This window comes from Paralichthys olivaceus, chromosome 3 (genome assembly GCF_024713975.1).
Source record: "Paralichthys olivaceus isolate ysfri-2021 chromosome 3, ASM2471397v2, whole genome shotgun sequence".
Taxonomy (NCBI): Eukaryota; Metazoa; Chordata; class Actinopteri; order Pleuronectiformes; family Paralichthyidae; genus Paralichthys; species Paralichthys olivaceus.
The window spans coordinates 26099126-26119279 of NC_091095.1; the positions used below are offsets into that span (position 1 = coordinate 26099126).

Sequence of the window (20154 nt, forward strand, 5' to 3'; positions counted from 1 at the left end):
GTGGAGGCACATTGTTCAATACTTATACTCTCTCAGGTAACGAAAGCTCTGTCCATCTCTCAGCACGTTTCCCAAACATGTAACCTCTGGCGAGCAGATCTGTAGCTTAGCCAGGATTGCTCTGTGATCACATTCAGGACGTCTCTGCAACAGCAAAATAGAGTAAGAGAGACAAGTGTCCTCGGACAGGGAAGCTATCAACTGGTCCTCAGCATACTGCAGGAGTGTGCTGCCACCAGGCAGGCGCAGGTCATCAGGTCACGCTTTACCACTGTTGCATACACTGCCAGACATTCCCTGAACAAATACATGTACAGGCTGTCTGGGTGGAATTAAGATAAATCTGTGCTCAAATCAACATCTGTATAATACTTTGAATCCAGCAGCAATGAAGCAAAATCAAATTGGTATATGAACAATGGATATGATTAATAGTTTGTAATTCCTGAACATCATCTCCACTCATCAGTTTGGTTTGGTTTTGGATTCTGCAAAATGTGAGTATTGAAAGAACTGGTGGTTTCTACCAACACACCTCAGTCCAGCAGAGATTGAATCGTGCATGTATATCTCTGGGAGGCAAGAGAAACTATCTAATTGCAGGTACCTTAGCATTTGCTTATTAATTGTATTTAGCCGTGGACTTGAACGCTCCAGTTCAGTAACACTGCAAGACAGGTCTCATTGCAAACATCAGTGCCACTCAAGCTGGCACTGTTTGTATTAGGTCGATGGATAATATAGTAAACAAAACTTTAAAGGCAAAAAAACACATTTTGATTCAGTGTAAAGAGAGATGAGTCAAAGTTATAATGTCCAATTTAAATAGTGTTTATTTTATGCAAATATCACACACTTTTATTTACATTTTATTTATTTATTTATTTTATTAGTTTGTGGCAAGCTATTTGCCACAAACCTTTTTTTATCATCTCCCTCCCCGACTTACTTTTTTGCATTTGAGTTACCATCTATCTATGAGCAAGATATCACATACATTTACGCTGAAAGGTTCTGAATTGACACATCTTGCACGGATCTTTTCTTCATCCAAAAAAAAACATCATCCATCTTGTCTTTATCTCATCTCCTCAGCCTTCAGATAACATTCCTCTCATTTCATTCTGAAAAGTCAGATTTTTTTTTCAAACATGGCTCAGTTCAAAATGTTCATTCGATAACTCCCCCTCTCATCTCTGACATGATGTCAACATCTGATGATGATTATTTTAACCATAGTTTCACCAATTCTTCAATATTTGTGAGAGGAAATCTACCTCAGCAGTGTTTGCTCTAGCACCGCCCACTGGAAGTGGTCCGCTTCATCAGTTTTATTCAGAACACAGTGAGAGTTACTTCTTAGTTATTGGCTTTAAACCTTCATACGATAGAAAATGAGGCACAGCAACCTCAAGTGAGTGGTTGTTCATCTATGTTATTTAAAATTTCTGTCTTAATAAATGTTAACATTTTATTTTGTTTTTTAACAGTAGTGATTATTATTCTCTATTTTCATAATATGTCAAAAATAGAAGAGGAGAGTACAGAGACTGTCTCTCCGTGCTCTCCTTTGGATCTGAACTTGAAGGTCATCTATCCTTTTTGCAGTGTAGTGCTTTGATACAATGAAACTTAACTTCAACTATCTGAATGGTAAAGTAGTTGAGTACAGTTGCTCTACAATATTTCGATTTTTATTATTTTATTTTCTACATATGTATTTTACAGCACTTTACTTACACTTAGGCTTATGCTTTGTTGATGCTTATCTACTTATACTAATTTAAAGGATCTAAATACTTAATTCAATGCTTTATAGTACATTTCATTAATTACCTCAATCATACCACACCTTATCTAATGTATTTGAAATCCTTGATTGATTTTGCTCATTTGGTCAAGAGACTAAGCTCAGTCTCAGAGAAACAGTAGTGAATTCCTCAAAATAACACTCACTCACATAGAGGAATGTCGGCATATAAAAACATTCATACTTTACTTCCTACTTTGCGCATTAATGTTGTAGGCATTTGTAAAAATCATCATTTATCAGCATTTATCAGGAACATTTGTTGATCTGGGAGCATAAGGCTTCATCTGCTCTAGCTTCTTTAATCTCTACTGATTTTGGTCTGATTTTCAGTCAAAAATTATTATCTTTTTTAACTTTCTGGGGCAAATGACCAGTGACTGGCCATTCACCATCAGTCCACTCACACATGAGCACAGTTTAAGACGCATCATTCTGTAAACTCTATACTTTTTATCTGTCTATAACTCCAGTTGGCATTCTGGAGCAAAACATTGCTTCTGACCAGGCACTTTGTTTTGCCCCTTTATCACTGATTTACTTTACTTGACACTTTTTCCTTTTCTCCGATTTGCCTTTTTTTCTTTTTTTCTTTTTTTTAAACAAATTGTTCACAGTTTAGTTTTAACCTTGACTGTGAACTGATTGTTTCCCTTGTTGGCACATTCACATCAATTTGAAAAATAAAAAACATTCACTTATACATTCATTAAACCCTGTTGCAGCATCAGAGCTTCCACAATTACACTTTGCATTACTACATTAGTGGTGACAAAAGGATTTTGAACAAAAACTCAAATTTGCCTTGTGTACACAGTTAAAACTATCGGTGCCTCGACTCCGGGACCAGAAGTCCGAAAAGAGCCTCCACTTTTCCCAAAGGACTCAGAGTAGATAATCCCCATTACTGATTTAAACGAAATAGGCCTCTTCGCATTTCTTCAAAAACATCGTTTTTATAGTTTAAACTCAGGTGGGTCCCTCTGTGTTGAGTGTAGCCTGAAGCTGCCCCGGAAAACACTCCATTTACGGGGCTGTGGGGTTCAACACACTAAGAACGTGTCCTTTTTTCTGGGGTGTTTTTTTTTCTTTTTTAAATAAAAAAAAAGAATATTATACTTCTGTTTGCGCACAGCTTACCTGTCAACAAATATATTGATTAAATAAAAAATCTAAATATCAGGTCAGGAGATTAGACTTCTCTCTACCCTCCCTCCCTCCACGATTCATATGCTAATGAGATCACATCTCTCTGCTCGCTAAAGTTTGACAGCTACCGCATGATGATAGCTGGAAGACAATGTGGCAGAATATGATTGGACATTAAAAAAAACTTTTTTTAAATCCCTTGATTTACACAAAAACAATTACGTATTGCAATATTCAGTGTAGTAGAGAAAGCCCTAACAGAACCAGAGAGGAGATATACAGGAAAGAGAGGAGAAATGGAAGAAGAGAAGGGGGTCAGTTCTAGAACTGTTATATTTAGGCACTGTCAGAGTGGTTGGTATAGGTAAAATAATAATAATAATAATAATAAGACCTTTGTGGTGTTATCAATAATAATGTTGCAATCTGCCATTGTTGTGAGATGTGTTACACAGCTGTCTTTAGTAGTATGTCTATATGTTAAAAAAGAAATTATACTTTATAATGATATATTACCTAAAAACACTGTAATTTTGTCAGCTCTTTTGTTCAAGGAAATACAAATACATACAGTCAAATGTTTTAATTACATTTTTTTTCTGAGTAATCCATAAGAGTAGAATGGGAGGTAGAGCCTTCATCTATCAGTGGAACCAGCTCCCACTCTAGATTCAGGAGGCAGACATCATCTCTACATTTAGGGTTGGACTTTAAACGTTTTTGATAAAGCTTATAGTGAGGGATTGCCCAGGTGAGCCCTGAACCATCCCATAGTTATGCTGCTGTAAGTCTAGTCCACTCCCTCTCTTTCTTGCTCAACATCTCTCTCTCTCTCTCTTTCTCTCTCAATTCAATTACATTTTTTGGCATTTGAGTTACATGCATTAATCAAAAAATGCATATGTTGAAAAATAAAAATAAATCATAAAACATAGCAGTTTGATTCTGACCCATTAGGATGTAATCACAACAATATATTGAAACAAAACAATAAAACAATATGAGGAAAGAAAAGGGAAAAAAATGATGAAGGAAGTTCTGAGGGGATTGTGAGGAGACTAACTATATACTGCTGTCAGGTCTTACTGTGTTTCTTCTCTCTTGGTTGTGACGTGCACTGACATACTTTGTTGCTTCTATGGCACTGACTCTCTCTCTCTCTCCCCCTCACCATTTATTCACAAGTCTCCTAATATAAAGTCTGCAGAAAATCTGGAGGAGCTGATGTGATTGTTGATGATGTTTCTAAAATGTGACAGGTGCACAAATAAAAAAATATAAATAAAATTAAACAAATATCTCCAGTTTAAAAAGTGGTGACATACACTGAGAGGACACCAACAAAGATGTAAAGAGAGCTTTTGAATCTGCAGCAGTAGTAATACATTCCATCCAACCTCCGCCTGCTGCACCAGTCCTCACCTGACCGCTTCAGAGATTAATGTGCTTTTTGTGAATGACTCTGAGCAGAGAATCTCCTGCTGCGTTCATATGTGAGAGACAGCCTCTGCAGAAAGTCGGGACCCAATTCACTTGACCTCCTCTAGAAGTCATATCTGAAAATGGCTTTTGTGTTTGGTCTGTATTTATATAATCTTGATGACCACTCAAAGCGCTTTACAGTACAGTTTTACATTCACCCATTCACACACACAGTCATGCAGTAAATCTACGGGCAGCACTTTTTCTAGGGGGCAATTCAGTGGTTCAGTATCTTGCCCAAGGACACTTTGGCATGCAAATGGGGAAAACTGCTCTACCCCCCTCCGCCACTATAAATATGACAGTTACACAACTGTTTCTAGTCTCTCTCCTCTCTCTCCCCTCTTCCACCCACCTCTCCTCTCTTCCCTATTTTTTTCACTCACCCCAACCTGTCAAGGCAGATGGTCGCCCAAAGTCTGGTTCCACGAGAGGTTTCTTCAAGTTACTAGTGTTTTTCTCTCCACAGTTGCCAAAGTGCTTGCACAATGTGGAAACTGGAAGTGTCTATCCAAGTACAATTAAAGAACTAAATTCGGTTCAAAAGAAAATCCAACACTGTGTAAAATAATCAAGTATGTGCAATCACTTGACTTTTAACTTCTTAATATAGTTTTTACACATCTGTTTTTTATGTGTGTATGTGATCCACTATTTGGTGTGTGTGTGTATATGTGTGATCCATTGGAGACACTTAATTTCGGTGTGCACTGTACAATGACAAAGACATTGAAATTGAAATTTAAACTGTTGGGTTTCTTTATGATTTGTAAGGTTACTAAAGAGCCTTGAGATGTTTGATGAGAGTATGTTGATTAGGTGCTATACAAATTTAATTGAATCGTATGTTATTGTGTGCTGGAGAACCACAATGGAAATAATAAAGACTTGTTGTGATAGGGGTAACTATTGTTTCAGATTTAACATAGATTTATAAATATATATAAACATCACATAAGTTCATTTGATGTACTGTATGTCATATTGAGCTGCTGGGAGCTGGAGCTGAACCAAACACCTAATTCTGTTTTGGGAATTTAGTGAGACATGTTATTTACAGCTGTGCAGCAGACACCAAACAAATGTGGCTGTGATTATTCTGCTTGGGTGACCATGGAGGCTTCCTATTGCTGTCCCTGGGCAGTTTTGCACAGAGCCTATCAACCCTTCAGCTGGTCGCTCAATCTATATGAAAAGAGAAAGGGACACAGTGTGTTAAAAAGTGGTCCATATGTCTTTCCATAATCAGTGGAAGGTGTAATGAACACACACTGAAAATACCCTCTACTGATATGTAGAAATTAATTTGATGTACAATGACTGAGCTTAACAGCATCAGAATTAATGTGCACTATTTACTTCTTCCTGGGGAGAGATGATGCAGTGCCAGTAGATGACATGTCTGACACAAGTCACTGGGTTGAGATCATTCTCTCAATATGCCCCCAAGCAGCCTTGAGGGCCAAAACTGAAATGTTTGCTCTTCCAAACAAACTTTAATGTTTTCATAAAAGTCCATGCACTGATGATTATTTTCTTCTTTGCCACTGGCAGTATGATATGTATCATCTGGTTTTTCTACCAAGCCTAACACACACACAAACAGCTTCAGATTGAGTGCTCTTACATTTACATTTACATTTAGGGCATTTAGCAAACGCTTTTGTCCAAAGCGACTTACAATAAGCGCATTTGTCACAAGAGAGAAACCACAACATATCACCGTCTATGGGGTAAAACGAAAAATAGAAACTATTGTCAAGCCCTCATCTGAGGATCGTAACTGCTATTTGTGAAATATTCTTTAAGTGCATAAGTGCTATGATTGAAGTGCTCATCATACGAACATACAAGTGCATACATTTTTTGTTTTTTTTTGGGGGGGGGGGGGGCGGCGTTGGGAGGGAGTCATGCTATGCAGGGTCGAGGTGAAGTCTGAACTCAAACCTTTTTTGGGGAACTGTATCTCAGTCTAGATTGACTTGTCTAAGTTGTCACAGACCTTTTAACCAAAGACTTTTTGCCATGCTACAGTAAGACAAACAGATGTAAAATATAAAATTAATTCTGTATAGCTACCTCTCAAGTCCAGGGTTCTGTATTACTCAGGTTGGGTCTAACTCTGCATCGTGTTGTGTAGAACAGACACACTTTCTGGGAACATCTCTGAGTAGTTTATTTGCCAACCAGCAGCAACAGCAATCATAAAGAAATAGGACATTTCATTATGTCCATTATGTCATTATGTCCATAAGTTACCCTTTGACCTAAAATGCACAATTCAAAATGGTTTGTATTTATAAAGCACTTTTCTAGTCTTGATGACTATTGAAAGCACTTCACAGTACAGTTCTGCCATTTACCCACTCACATACACATTCACACAGTGATCACACACACACACACACTGCCAGCACATCCATCAGGTGTGTTGTGACAGTACTCTCAGCAGGGTACCATGTATGCAATGCTTTTGTGTCCAAAAATATTAATATCAAATAATAAGATTTGTTGATATTAAAAGATACCTCATGGCACCGTCCTTCAAGAGGAAAAAGAAAAGGAAATGTATTGATTCAATCTCAACTTTAATTAATAATTCAATTAACAATTTTAACAAAAAATGCAATATCAGCAGCTAGGTTCTTGACACTGCAGAGTTTGGGAAAATTCACATTATACAACATTAATAAGCAGATAATGTGTTGAAGCAAAGTTTTTATTATAGAAATAATAAAAGTAAAAAATACACAACATAAAATATATTCACTTTATAGAGGTGTGTGTGTGTGTGTGTGTGTGTGTGTGCATATGTGGTTTGAAACGGCTGCTGTACAAATGGACACATGGCCACATTTGTGTGTTGTTTGGTGGAGATGGCACTGGTGCCATGTTAAAGAGAGTTATTAGTTGCATGCCAATGCTAGGAACACACCGAAGGTGGAAGCGTTGTGAAGTGTCAATTCGTGTGCGAGCAGCCGTCTGGCTAAGTTCATTACAATGGATGGGCAGACGGGGAAATTTCATTATGTCGGGGAAATTGAAACTCCAGGAGAAGAGAAGGAAAACTCAGAAGTATGGGATGCATATTTGATCATTTATATCATATATAATATATAATTTATATCGTTATAAACCAATTTTCAGTGTGTTTTCTGGCTCGATTTGCTCACGACGAGTAGAAAAAATTAGAACAGAACAGAAGCCGAAACCATTGCTGCAGAGCGCGAGCTGGCCGCAGCGCTTCAGGGCACTTCACTGCTGATGTGAACTGCCCAGTTGATTAACATGGGCATGGAAAGGAAGCGGACAGCATTTCTTGGAGCTTGGCGCTTCCGCCTCCAGTGTGTCCCTGGCATAAGAAATACCCTGAGTCTTTGTGTAAAACATAACATAACTATAATCAAATTTCAATAACCAATATATCATAACAACATAAGTCAAACCTATATTACATCACACTGATGAAATTTAACAGTCTTTTGCTTCATCTAGCTTGATTAGCCCAGTTGTATTATCAGTTCTTGAGGGAAAACTTCCTCAGTGTGCTGCTTTCTTAGCCAAAAATACCTTTTGGATGGCCCAGGCTGGGGGTTTGTGGGCAAGGAGTTCATACAAGCACAACCCCATAGAGACTGTGTCTGTCCCCTGTCCCACTCAATTATTTAAATTATCACGAACAGAGAGAGAATTCCACACAAAATAATTTAAAAAATTAACACAACCTTTGCAAAAAAACAACAAAGACAATTAAATGTGTACTCTTAAACATAAGATCACTATCATCAAAGGCTATTTTAGAAAATGAAATAGTCTCTGATCACAATATTGATTGATTGTCCGTCAATGAGACCTGGCTGCATCCTAAAGAATATGTCAGCCTAAATGAATCTACTCCCCCAGTCATATAAATACACACATTCCCAGAGATTCTGGCTGAGTTGCTGCTATTTTTAACTCCAGTCTATTAATTAATCCTAAACCCAAACTAAACTACAACTCATTTGAAAGTCTTGTTCTATGTCTTCCACACCCACCCAAGAAATCACGGCAGCCAATCATATTTGCTGTAGTTTACTGTGCTCCTGGGGCTTATTCTGAATCTTTATCAAGCCTAGTCCTGAAAACAGATAAAGTTTGTCGTTGACTTCAATATTCATGTAGACAATAATAATGATAGCCTTAGTGCTGCATTTATTTCAGCATTAGATTCAATTGGTTTCAGTAAGTGTGTTCACCAACCTGTTCATTGTTGTAACCACACACGTCACCTTCTAATATCATACAGTGTCAAAATTGAACATCTAATAGTACTTCCACATAATCCGATTCTATCAGACCATAATTTGATAACCTCAGACCATCAGATTACATGCCATTAATGAAAAAATGCTTTTCTAGATGTCTACCTGATAATGCTGCAGCTAAATTTAAGGAAATAATTCCAATTACATTTAACCCTGTATTATCCGTCGACATAACCAAAAAATTCTTTAAAAACCCTAGCTCCACTGAGATTGAGGATCTTGTCAATAGCTCTGTAAACTCATTATGACTAACATTAGACTCCATAGCGCCTCTAAAAAAGAAGCGTGTAAAACAGTAAATAAACTCCCTGGTATAATTCAAACACATATGAATTAAAACAAGCATCAAGAAAACAAGAAAGGAAGTGGCAGTCCAACAACTGTGTTGAAAATCACCTAGCATTAAAATATAGCGTTGAAGCATATAAGAAGGCCCTCCACAAAGCAATATCTGCTTACTACTCTACAATAATAGAGGAAAATAAAAATAACCCCAGGTTAGAGCCCTGCTCTACTGTTTTCTTTATCCCGCTCCCGCTGAATTTCTGACCATTACCGCCCGCAACCGCAACGTGTGTGATACACTTCCGCCTGCTCCCGCTATGTGTATGTCCACCCCCGCCCGCACCCGCAAAACTCGTCCCGCAGGAGAAAACACATCATTTTATGAGCTATTAATAAAGAGATTCATGGGGTTGTTTTTTTGCCTTGCTTTTTTTTTATGTTGTAAAGACCTTGTTTGAGCTTCTTTTCCACATCATTTGTTGACTCCATCCTGTCGCTAGGCTAAATCCTGATCCCACAGTGTTTTTTTAGCTGACCATTCCCACCCGCTTCAAACTTCAAACCGCCCGCTCCCGCGAGATTTGTGTTGGCGGCGAGACCCAATCTCAATGGTAGGTAGAGCACTTCATCACTGTAGCCAGGCTAACAGAGTCACACCTCCATTCAACCCAGTATCCCTCCATCCCTGAATAGCAATGTCTTTATGACCTTCTTTGATGATACAATTCTAACTATTATAAGTAAAATCTACCATCTCCTTCCCTCAGTTGAAATTAATACACCATCAAGCACAGAAATCTCAGAAACAGCTGAGAATATACCAATTACTTAGACAGCTTCTCTCTGATAACCCTTGATCAGCTGACCACAACAATCTCAACTTCTAAACTTGTAGCTTAGATCTCATTCCTACAAAATAACTCTAAATGTTACCCCTAATTAATATAACTTTACTGAATATAATCAATCTATCATTATCATCAGGATATTTACCACAGTCCTTTAACATCAAAATCAAATCAAACCCCTTCTCAAAAACCCACCCTGGACCCGGAGGTTTTAGCCAATTACAGACCAATATCCAACTTCCCTTTCCTGTCTAAATCCTTGAGAAGGTTGTAGCCAATCGGCTCTGTGAGTTTCTCCAGGAAAGTAATGTATATGAAGACCTTCAGTCAGGGTTTAGAGCTCATCACAGCAGAGAGACAGCCTTGGCAAAAGTCACTAATGACCTTCTAATAGCTTCAGATCAAGGGTTTGTGTCTGTCCTTGTCCTGTTAGATCGTTGTGCAGCATTCAACACTATTGATCATCAAATTCTATTACAGAGATTAGAAGAGCTAATTGGCATTAAAGGAACCGCCCTAAACTGGTTAAATACTATTTTTCAGATCGATTCCAATTTGTGCAAATCAATGATGAGTCATCTGTGCGCACCAAAGTTAACCACGGTGTTCCACAGGGTTCTGTGCTCGGCCCAATTTTATTCTCATTATATATGCTTCCACGAGGAAACATAACCAGGACACACTCTGTAAATTTCCACTGCTATGCGGATGACACCCAGTTATACTCAATAAAACCAGAACAGTGACAACAATTAACTAAACTTCAAGCATGTCTCAAGGACATAAAAACCTGGATGAACCACAATTTTCTCTTATTAAACTCAGATAAAACAAAGGTTCTAATACTGGGCCCTAAACACCTTAGAGATTATCTAATGATATAGCTGTGTTAGATGACATTGCCCTTGCTTCCAATTAAACGGTCAGGAAATTGGGAGTCATCTTTGATCCTGATTTGTTCTTTGATTCTCACTTAAAACCGATTTCTAGGACCGCCTTCTTTCACTTACGTAATATCTCAAAAATCAGACATGTCCATGTCCAGATGCAGAAACACTAGTCCATGTCTTTGTCACATCCAGACTTGATTATTGTAATTCATTATTATCAGGCTTGAGCAGTAAGTCATTGAAGACCCTGCAGCTTGTCCTAAATGATGCAGCACACGTCCTAACAAGAACCAGGAAAAGAGATCACAATTCTCCCGTATTAGCTTCACTATAATGGCTTCCAGTCAAATAGAGAATAGAATTCTCCTCCTCACCTACTCGCCCTTAATAATATGGCATCATCATACCTTAAAGAGCTCATAGTACCTTATCACCCTACTAGAGCACTGCGCTCCCAGAATTCAGGCTTACTTGTTGTCCCTAGAGTCTCTAAAAGTCGAGTAGGAGCCAGAGCTTTCAACTATCAAGCTCCTTTTCTGTGGAATCATCTCCCAGTTTCAGTTCAAGGGGCAGACACCCTCTCTACATTTAAGAGTAGGCTTAAAACCTCTCTTTATGATCAAGCTTATAGTTAGAGCTGGTCCAGGCTTGTCTTAGATCTGCTCTTAAATATGCTGCTATAGGTTTAGAATGTCGAGGGACACATGACACATGGAGCTTTTCAAATCAATCAATCAAATTTATTTATCTAGCACGGTATCCCAATAAACAGTAGTCTCAGGGTGCTGCACAAAAGTCCATGATCTTAAGAAAAACAAAATCCAACTTGTTCCACACCGAGCAAGCATGAGCAACAGCGGGGAGGAAAAACTCCCAGGTGGAAGAAACCTCCGGCAGAACAGGGCTCGGTGTGGAAGGCCTCTGCCAGGACTGGTTGGGGTGATGGAGAAATAACAAGTAATATAGGGGAACAAAAGGAAATGAAGGGGGGGTTAGAGTCACAGTGTCAGGTCAGGGGCTTGAATCCAGCCCGGGAATCTCCACATGGATGTTTGCATGGTCTTCCAAGGGCGCGTTGGTCCCCCCGGGCACTCCTGCCTCCCTCATGGTTCACATGCGCAGTAATAGGACCCATGGCTCCAGAGGTGGGAGGTCCTCAGGTGGGAGTGCTGGTGGTTGCGTGACCCTCCATGTCAGCCCTGCGAAAGACCGGCGACCTCACTAGGCCCATCCCTCATCAGGACCCGAGCCAGGACGGGCTCCGGAGAGCCGCACAGTATGGACCAAGGAGGGGGGGAGAAGACCCAAAGAGTTAGAGATATGTAATAAGATATAACAAAATAAACCAGGCAGAGAGTGAAGAAGAGAGAGGAAGATAGAAGGTGCTGGTGCCTGATGGGTGATCTCCCAGCAGTGTAGGCCTATAGCAGCATAGCTATGGATAACTATGGTTCAGGGTTGAGCTAAAAGTTTTATCAAAAAGGAAGGTTTTAAGTCTAGCCTTAAATGTAGAGACTGTGTCTGCCTCCCTCACTGAGAGTGGGAGCTGGTTCCAAAGGAGAGGAGCTTGGTAACTAAAAGTTCTACCACCCATTCTACTCTTAGTAACTCTAGTCACTACAAGGAGTCCAGAGTTTAGGGAGCGAAGTGGTCTGTGGGGGCAGTAAGGGGTTAAAAGCTCATTAATATATGGTGGGGCCTGATTGTTGAGGGCCTTATAAGTCAGTAGGAGGATTTTGAACTCTATCCTCTGTTTAACAGGGAGCCAATGAAGTGAAGCTAAAACAGGAGTAATGTGATCCCGTCTTCTGGTTCCTGTCAGTACTCGTGCAGCAGCATTCTGCACTAGCTGGAGGGTTCTTAAGGATCTGCTGGGACCACCTGATAATAGGGAGTTGCAGTAGTCTAGCCTAGACGTAATAAAGGCATGAATCAGTTTTTCAGAATCCTGTTTTGACAGGATGTGTCTGATTCTCTTTATATTACGCAGATGAAAGAAAGCTAGTCTGGAGGTTTGACTTATGTGTTGGGTAAGTGACAGATCTTCATCAATGATAACTCTTAGGTAATTCACACTGGAGTTTGGAACCTAACCAATGCTGTAATCATTCTTATTTTTTTGATATTCTCCATCACATGTGGCATCTATTACACTTCTGTCCATCCTGGGATAGGGATCCCTCACATGTGGCTCTCTCTGAGGATTCTACATTAGTTTTTGTCTGTGTTCTGTTACTCTTGCCCAGGGTTAAGTACAGAGGACGTCACACCTTCGTAAAGCCCTATGAGACAAATTGTGATTTGTGAATATGGGCTATGAAAATAAAATTTGATTGATTGATTGATTGAGGGAGGAGGCTAGTAGAGCACATTCAGCAGTACCGGAAGGGGTCCTTCGTTTTCGTGTTGATGAATACACTGCCAAGACTGTGTCGTTGCTGCTTGTGCTGACGAATCCTCTGTCCTTAAAGGCATAGATAACCGAAAATGAAAATCCATCCCAGAAAAAAAACATAACATGCCTCAATGGTGTCATCTAAGTGTTACAGCCCTGTCATTCAAATTCAATTTGAAACCCAGCATTTACACTGCTTCTTAACACTAGTAACACTTTGAGCATTTAAAGTGGCTGTTATTATTAATGAGTTATTAATAATCTATTGTTATTTCTTATTATAAATGACTTCAATTTTACCACAGTGCATTGTTTTTAAGTACAGCTGGATGTCTACTCCTAGTGGAATTGAATGCAAAACCTTTGTTTAACATTACACCTAATTTCTAGTCGGATTTGTGGGGAATTGCCACCTCCTGTGGGCATGGCAAACTCCTTGAGTTGTGTCTTTGAAGAGTTCACCGACAGTATTTGCCAACTGCTGATTGAACACAGATTTGGCTCTGATAAAGGACTTTTTGGTTACTGGACAATTGATCTAAGGTTTCTGTACCGTGAACTGAGCTTAATGGGTAACACCTTTCTGCAGAGGAGGTGAAATGTGTTTTTTCTTCATACATTAGTAGATCATCTCTGTGTGTAACAAGCAGAATGAGTGCCCGTGGGGGTTTGCTTATATAGGTGCATATCACTGGTTTGATAATGAGCTCAGGCACAATGAAATACTGCAGCACTGACTTCAGACCAAGTTCAGATTTCAGGGGGTTAATGTCCCCCTCATTGTCATTGCAAAGATAACCATGTAATTTTCTATCTATCTATTGAAAGTACTTGAGCTATTTACAGATGCAACATAAAGCCATTTTCGTAAATAAATACTTGATCTTATGTAGATGACAGTGTAGTAATATTTCTACGAAATTGGATTCATTTAAGCAAAGACATTTAGTCTATGTAAAATGGATGCCATGGTGTAAATTCCAGTATAATTTTGGAAATAAATGAAGACTTAAAAAAATCACAATTATTGATATTATTATCTTTATTTCAGTTTATGGGTGTGGCTTTTCTTGTACTGTGCAAATAGAGACTACTGGATATATAAAGGACACTGGTATAACTGTTATTACTGTTTAGTTATTATTGTTATTTATTTATTACTGTTTGTATTACTTATATTATTGTGCTTGTGTAACATATATGTTCCATAACAACCTTCACTACATCATGACTGATTGACTCAACCAGACATGGACCCACGCATATTTTTTCAAAAAGGTCTGTGAATTCGGGGGGCTGGTGAATGAGCTGACCTGCATGGGCTCTAAGCAGCAAACTGTGCACCTCCTGAGGATTCCTGTAAGCTAATTTGGAGGATCTGGAGACACACTAACGTGGTTGGTGGCCGGGCCGACCCCTGCTCCAGTTCCTGCTCCACCGTCAGCAGTCCGGCTGACCCCAGTTCCAGCTCTACGGTCAGTGGACTCTTACCCCTTGTGCTCCATCGAGCAAGTCTACAACAGCTTTTGGAATTCATAGGGTAAATAAAAAGGGCGAAGAGACGCTTTCAACAGTTTGATATCAGCAGCAGGGGCAAAGCACAAGATTCTGAGCCCTATACACAAGCAGTTTCAATGGGCCCCCTTCTTCTCTTGATTCATGATGTCCCTCATACATATTTAAATGTTCTTTTCTACAAATAACAGATTTGACTGTACAAATAAATCTGTAGTGTTTGTTTGGGTAGTCACTAATGAACAGTACTTACCAAATTTAGTTTAAGTAATAATGATCTGATATGTTTAATTGTGCACAATATGAAATCACCACATTTCAATCCTCCTTTATTTGTTTAGGTATTTGCTAAAGTATATAACAAACCTTAAAAATACCATCTTAGTTTTCTAACCCATACATTGAGTAAATGCTTACTGCATAATAAAAGACAACTGACCAGACTTCACTAGACATAAACTTAAATGTCATGTTTAAAATACAGCTGTCATCCCATCAACCTAAAGTTTTAACTTATGAATGGGGTATAATCTCTCATTTTGCTACATCGTGCCAATAATGCAACAATATCATGGAAAATGCACAGCTACATACTGTATAGCAATGGTGTTTACTTGAGTACACAGGACTACTTAACTTTAATGGAGAGATGTGAAACTGCTATAGCGAACAACGTTACTGTCAGAGTACATTCATGAGAAGTGATTTTAATGTCACATGTTGTCTAGAATTGATTGATTGTAATATGATTGACGTGTAACTGAATGTTAATTATGTGAAAACACTGACGATAATTGAATTATAATCTACACATGCACTCAGTTTCTGAAATTGACTGGTTACTCACTGATAATGAATTCAGATATTCTCTCTAAAGCATGAGGCACTTAGACTCTGTGTATGATGCTGTTATTTCTAACAACACTTTTAGCTGCAACCACAATGGAAAATTCACCTGCAGCAAATCAGGATGAAATATATAAACATTCTATCAAGTGATATGTATGAATACTCATTCTTACAGTTTTTCGAAATTTCTAAATCACAATGTGTTTGCACTTTTTTATTGGGTTCTCACATTTTTACATTAACACATTTTTCAACACAGATTTTATAAAAAGACCCAAAGCTCTGTTGTTTTAAAAGTGCTAGACAAAAGGAAAATCTAAGGTACATATTTATAGAATGCATAATAAGTATGAACTCCTGGTTCACTTTGGGGGAAATCGGGTATTACAGGAAACACGCTGCAAGGCAAATGACACACAAGGTATGTGGTCAAAAGTCGAGGTTGTAACCACAGACTGAGGTTGCAACATACATACTACATCCGTTGACTTTTTCAAAATAAAACCATTACTAATTATTTGCAAATGTTTTCATGGATCAGTTTTCTGTGACATGACGTGTGCTGCTTTGTTTTGAAAGTTGACTGTTCTGTTTCCGCCTTAGCGGGCCTGACCCTGTGTGGTGAAACAAATATGGCTCCGCTGAAGTTCTGTGCTAATATTTCCTGGTTGTTCACAGAGATGCCAGACTTCAGCCAGAGAATACACGCCGCTGCCTCGGCTGGCTTCCAGGCTGTGGAGGCAGCCTGGCTCTACGACTCCGACTTGAAGGAGCTCCAGAGGGCCAGAGCGGCTGCAGGCGTGGAGGTGGTGCTCATCAACACTCCTCCCGGTAAACTGCCCACAGGTTCATCCAGGGGTGGAGAACTTCCGGCCTCTGGGCTTTATGCGACCCGCAAGACTGTCTGATCCACTGCTGCAAACATGTAGCACCAGTTTGTTTCTACCGTATCAGTGTCTGCTGTCCATGTTTTGGCTCAGACTGCGCTCTCAGCTCAGCTGCCACACACAACTCGAGACGTAGCGTAACGCACTCAGTCAGGACGTCACAGTCCAAGTGACAAGAGGGGAAGCGAGACGAGCAGACACGCACACAATCCTAGAGGAAACGCCGCAATACTAATACAATACAAACTTAAAAGGTCACGTAAATCATCTTGTGTTGGTTGTGTTTTTTCAATTTCTAAGACAATATATTTCTAAGACAATATATATATATATATTTCAGTTAAGGATATTTCAAACCAATGTTGAACTGTGCAAGGAATTTGGCGATATCTAATCAAATATTGAATCAAATTGATTTGGGAAATCAGTTGTTAGACCTTGCCCTAATTAAAAAATTACCAATGTATATGGGAGCTGTCAAAAAAATTAATATTAGGTGTATTATTGCAATGTCAAAAGGAGCAGTGAAAAAATGTAGGTGCACCTAAACTATGCGCTATAGTGCACCTTCATGAAAAAGTGAGGCACACCGGTGCAACCAATGTTAAAGTTAGTCTGGAGCCCTAATGTGATATATGTGTTAATAATAAACAATAGCTTAATATGGCACTTAAAAAAAAAAAGTCCCCTTACCCTGAGTTAAAAGCTGGACATCTGTGGCGTGTTATAATTCCAGGATAATGCTGGTGGTAATGATGGAATGTGTGTGTGTTTTCCAGGAGATGTGAAGGCAGGCGATCTTGGTCTTGGATCAGTTCCTGGAAGAGAGGCAGAGTTCAGACAGGGTCTGGTTATGGCCATAGAGTATGCAAAAGCTTTGGACTGCAAAAGGTGAGGAATCAGCTAAGTGAAGATGGGTGGAGCATAACATAATTCTTTTTGCATATCAAAGGAATATACACTCACTGGCCACTTTATTAGGTACACCTTGCTAGTACCGGGTTGGACCCCTTTTGCCTTCAGAACTGCCTTAATTCTTCGTAGCATAGATTCAACAAGGTGTTGGAAACATTCCTCAGAGATTTTGGTCCAGATTGACATTATAGCATTACACAGTTGCTGAAGATTTGTCAGCTGCACATCCATGATGTGAATCTCCTGTTCCACCACATCCCAAAGGTGCTCTATTGGATTGAGGTCTGGTGACTGTGGAGGCCGCTGGACTACAGTGAACTCATCGTCATGTTCAAGAAAGTAGTTTGAGATAATGTGAACTTTGTGACATGGTTCATTATCCTGCTGGAAGTATCAGAAGATTCAGCAGGTTGTCTTCACCACGTCTAGATATCTAAATGCACTGAGTTGCTGCCATGTGATTGGCTGATTAGCTATTTGTGTTAACAAGCAACTGAACAGGTGTGCGAGTGTCCGGTTAGTGTATAAGCAAGTGTCAGGTCAACAGCAAGGCTGTTCAATGAGGTTTACAAATATAAATCCCATGAACAATTAAAAAAGAATCACAATGCAACATAGATAAATAAGGAAAAAATATAAACTGGAGATAAAACTTTAATGGAAGAAACAGAAGAAACACCAGTTCTGTGAAAGAAGAAAAATAAAAAGCCAGTCAGTAATGTAGCATTACGATGAATTTGCACTTGTTATGAAAAAGGGGCACCAGCTCCTCTCAGAGCAAATGTATATAATTCCATCAGTAATCAGTCTCAGTGTTTGATCAGTCCTCGATTAATAATCCTCTCAGCATATATTATTTTTTCCTAAGGCACTGCACTAAAATGTTTGTGCCTGTCTTGATGTCTTTTAATACAATGGAAAACCCTGCAGTTAGATTTGAGGGGTGTGGTTTTCTTGTCATGGCCTGTAGCAACAGTGAACCAGTGTAGGTTTATTATGGGTAAATGTACTTGCATCCAAAGCTGATGTATCCTGGTGAACATGCGGTGACACACACAGAAGACAATGACAAAGATGTCAAGAGATTGTGTGGTGATAAGAGCCAACACCAGTGTCTGTGTATTGTCAAGTAAATCACATGATCTCCGCAGCGGAGTTAATATGTCACTTCCTGCTTCTATTTGCTGCACCCTGCTGCTCCACCGGCTGTTTTAAACGCATCTGTGCAAAGAACCTCCTGCTGTGTTGTGCATGTGTGCTAGGCAAATTTCGGGTAAACACCATAGCCAATTCTACTGATTTTACCTGCAGGTCATGTCTCAAAATGGCTCCTGACCCTGAAATGATCAAGTAAAGTTCTACTAGATGGTGTTATTTACCTGTCTATTTACCTGTTTGACAGATTGTCATAACAGTTGTAGTGGAAGCAGTGCATCATCCATTTTCTATTATCAGGATCCACCTGATGGCAGGAAGGGTTCCTGTGGGTTCACAAAGGACAGCAGTTGTCAAGGAGATGGAGGCCGTCTTTGTACAGAACCTTACCTATGCTGCTGATATCCTGTCAAAAGTAGGTCACTTTTTCTGTCCGACATTCAATTTAATATTATTTGTATAGTGCCAAATCACAACAGTATATTATTCTTAAGCACATTCTTCTGCACCTGCACCCCATGCTTTGTGTGATTGCTTGTAGGATGATTTATGTAGCATTTTTCATTTGAACAACAGTGTTGTGATTATTATACCATAAGCGTGGCAACATTAAATGGTGTGCCTTTGTGCATTCAATAAATTAAGAGATCTGAAAAATATTTAATATTAATTTTAAACATATTGTCTGCAATGTCTTCAAATGTTTCTATCAGGGAAAACAGAGTAAGTATGTAATCTTGCATGTCTGAATTGTCTTGTGAAGCCTGTGGGATCCAACAGCTACTCTGTGGGTCATCCACCTGGTTCTGCAGAGATGAGATGGAGTCTGACACCCAGACCTCCGCCTCTGGACACCAGCCTCTCCTGGTGGGATGGGTTATCATTAGTTATAGTCGGTGATAAGCCTCTGGATTCTGGCAAACTTAGAAGGGAGGTCCACCACAATTTCAAATGCAGAGACAAAAAGAGATAGAGAAACACTTGAGATGCGTGGTGAGTTTGTCTGTAGTCAAAAACTGGGCCATCAGACTTGGAGGAGGTGGCAAATTCACAGCACTGACTGTATGACAGAGGAGGAAAGTTGTGTGAATTCAGGATGTTAAATCGATTCCTTAGCTAGATGCAGTTAAGGAGGGAGAGGAGTGTTTCCCTAAGTCTTTGTGGTTGCTGATAACAGTATTTAGCTCAGAATGAGAAGGTGTGGAACTTGATATTGATTTGGAACAGCAGATCTGATATTGATTATTCTTGACAATAATTTTTTTGAATAGCCAGCCAGGGGTGTTGTGATTGTTGAATCTCTTGTGATGGGACCTACTATTGGTGAACAATAGTTGGGCCTACACGTGTAGCCAAAGCCTGACCACATGTTTGTCTTCAGGACAAAGGAGAGCTTCCAGAGCTCTCCAAGGGTGCTTCACACCTTGGTGTGAAACCTGCCCCTGGACCCAACTTCCGGGCTACTATTGTTCACTGTGTGCCTCAGGACCCATAAGGTCTCAAGGCCTATAATACTCTAGTTACATCTCTGCTCACTCTCTTTCTTACAAAAAAAACCATCAATGAGACACACAATTACTGTTTGGTTACATGTTTGGTCATGACAAGGGAAATGTCATACTACAATATAAGTCCTTTTACACTCATTCATCAATTAGCAGCATTGC

The 20154-nt window shown here is 39.4% G+C and overlaps 1 protein-coding gene across 2 annotated transcripts in view; it reads left to right on the top strand.

Moving 5' to 3' along the window:
- Positions 1-16111: 16111 nt before the first annotated feature.
- Positions 16112-20154, top strand: part of hyi (hydroxypyruvate isomerase) — a 29013-nt gene continuing 24970 nt past the window's right edge. The window contains exons 1-3 of one of the 2 annotated variants that reach the window (XM_020080942.2): positions 16112-16361; positions 17197-17308; positions 18788-18902. In XM_020080942.2, coding sequence (XP_019936501.2) covers positions 16163-16361; positions 17197-17308; positions 18788-18902 — 426 coding nt within the window. In that variant the 5' untranslated portion in view covers positions 16112-16162. The remainder of the gene's footprint in view (positions 16362-17196; positions 17309-18787; positions 18903-20154) is intronic. The other variant, XM_069522646.1, reaches the window with a different exon arrangement.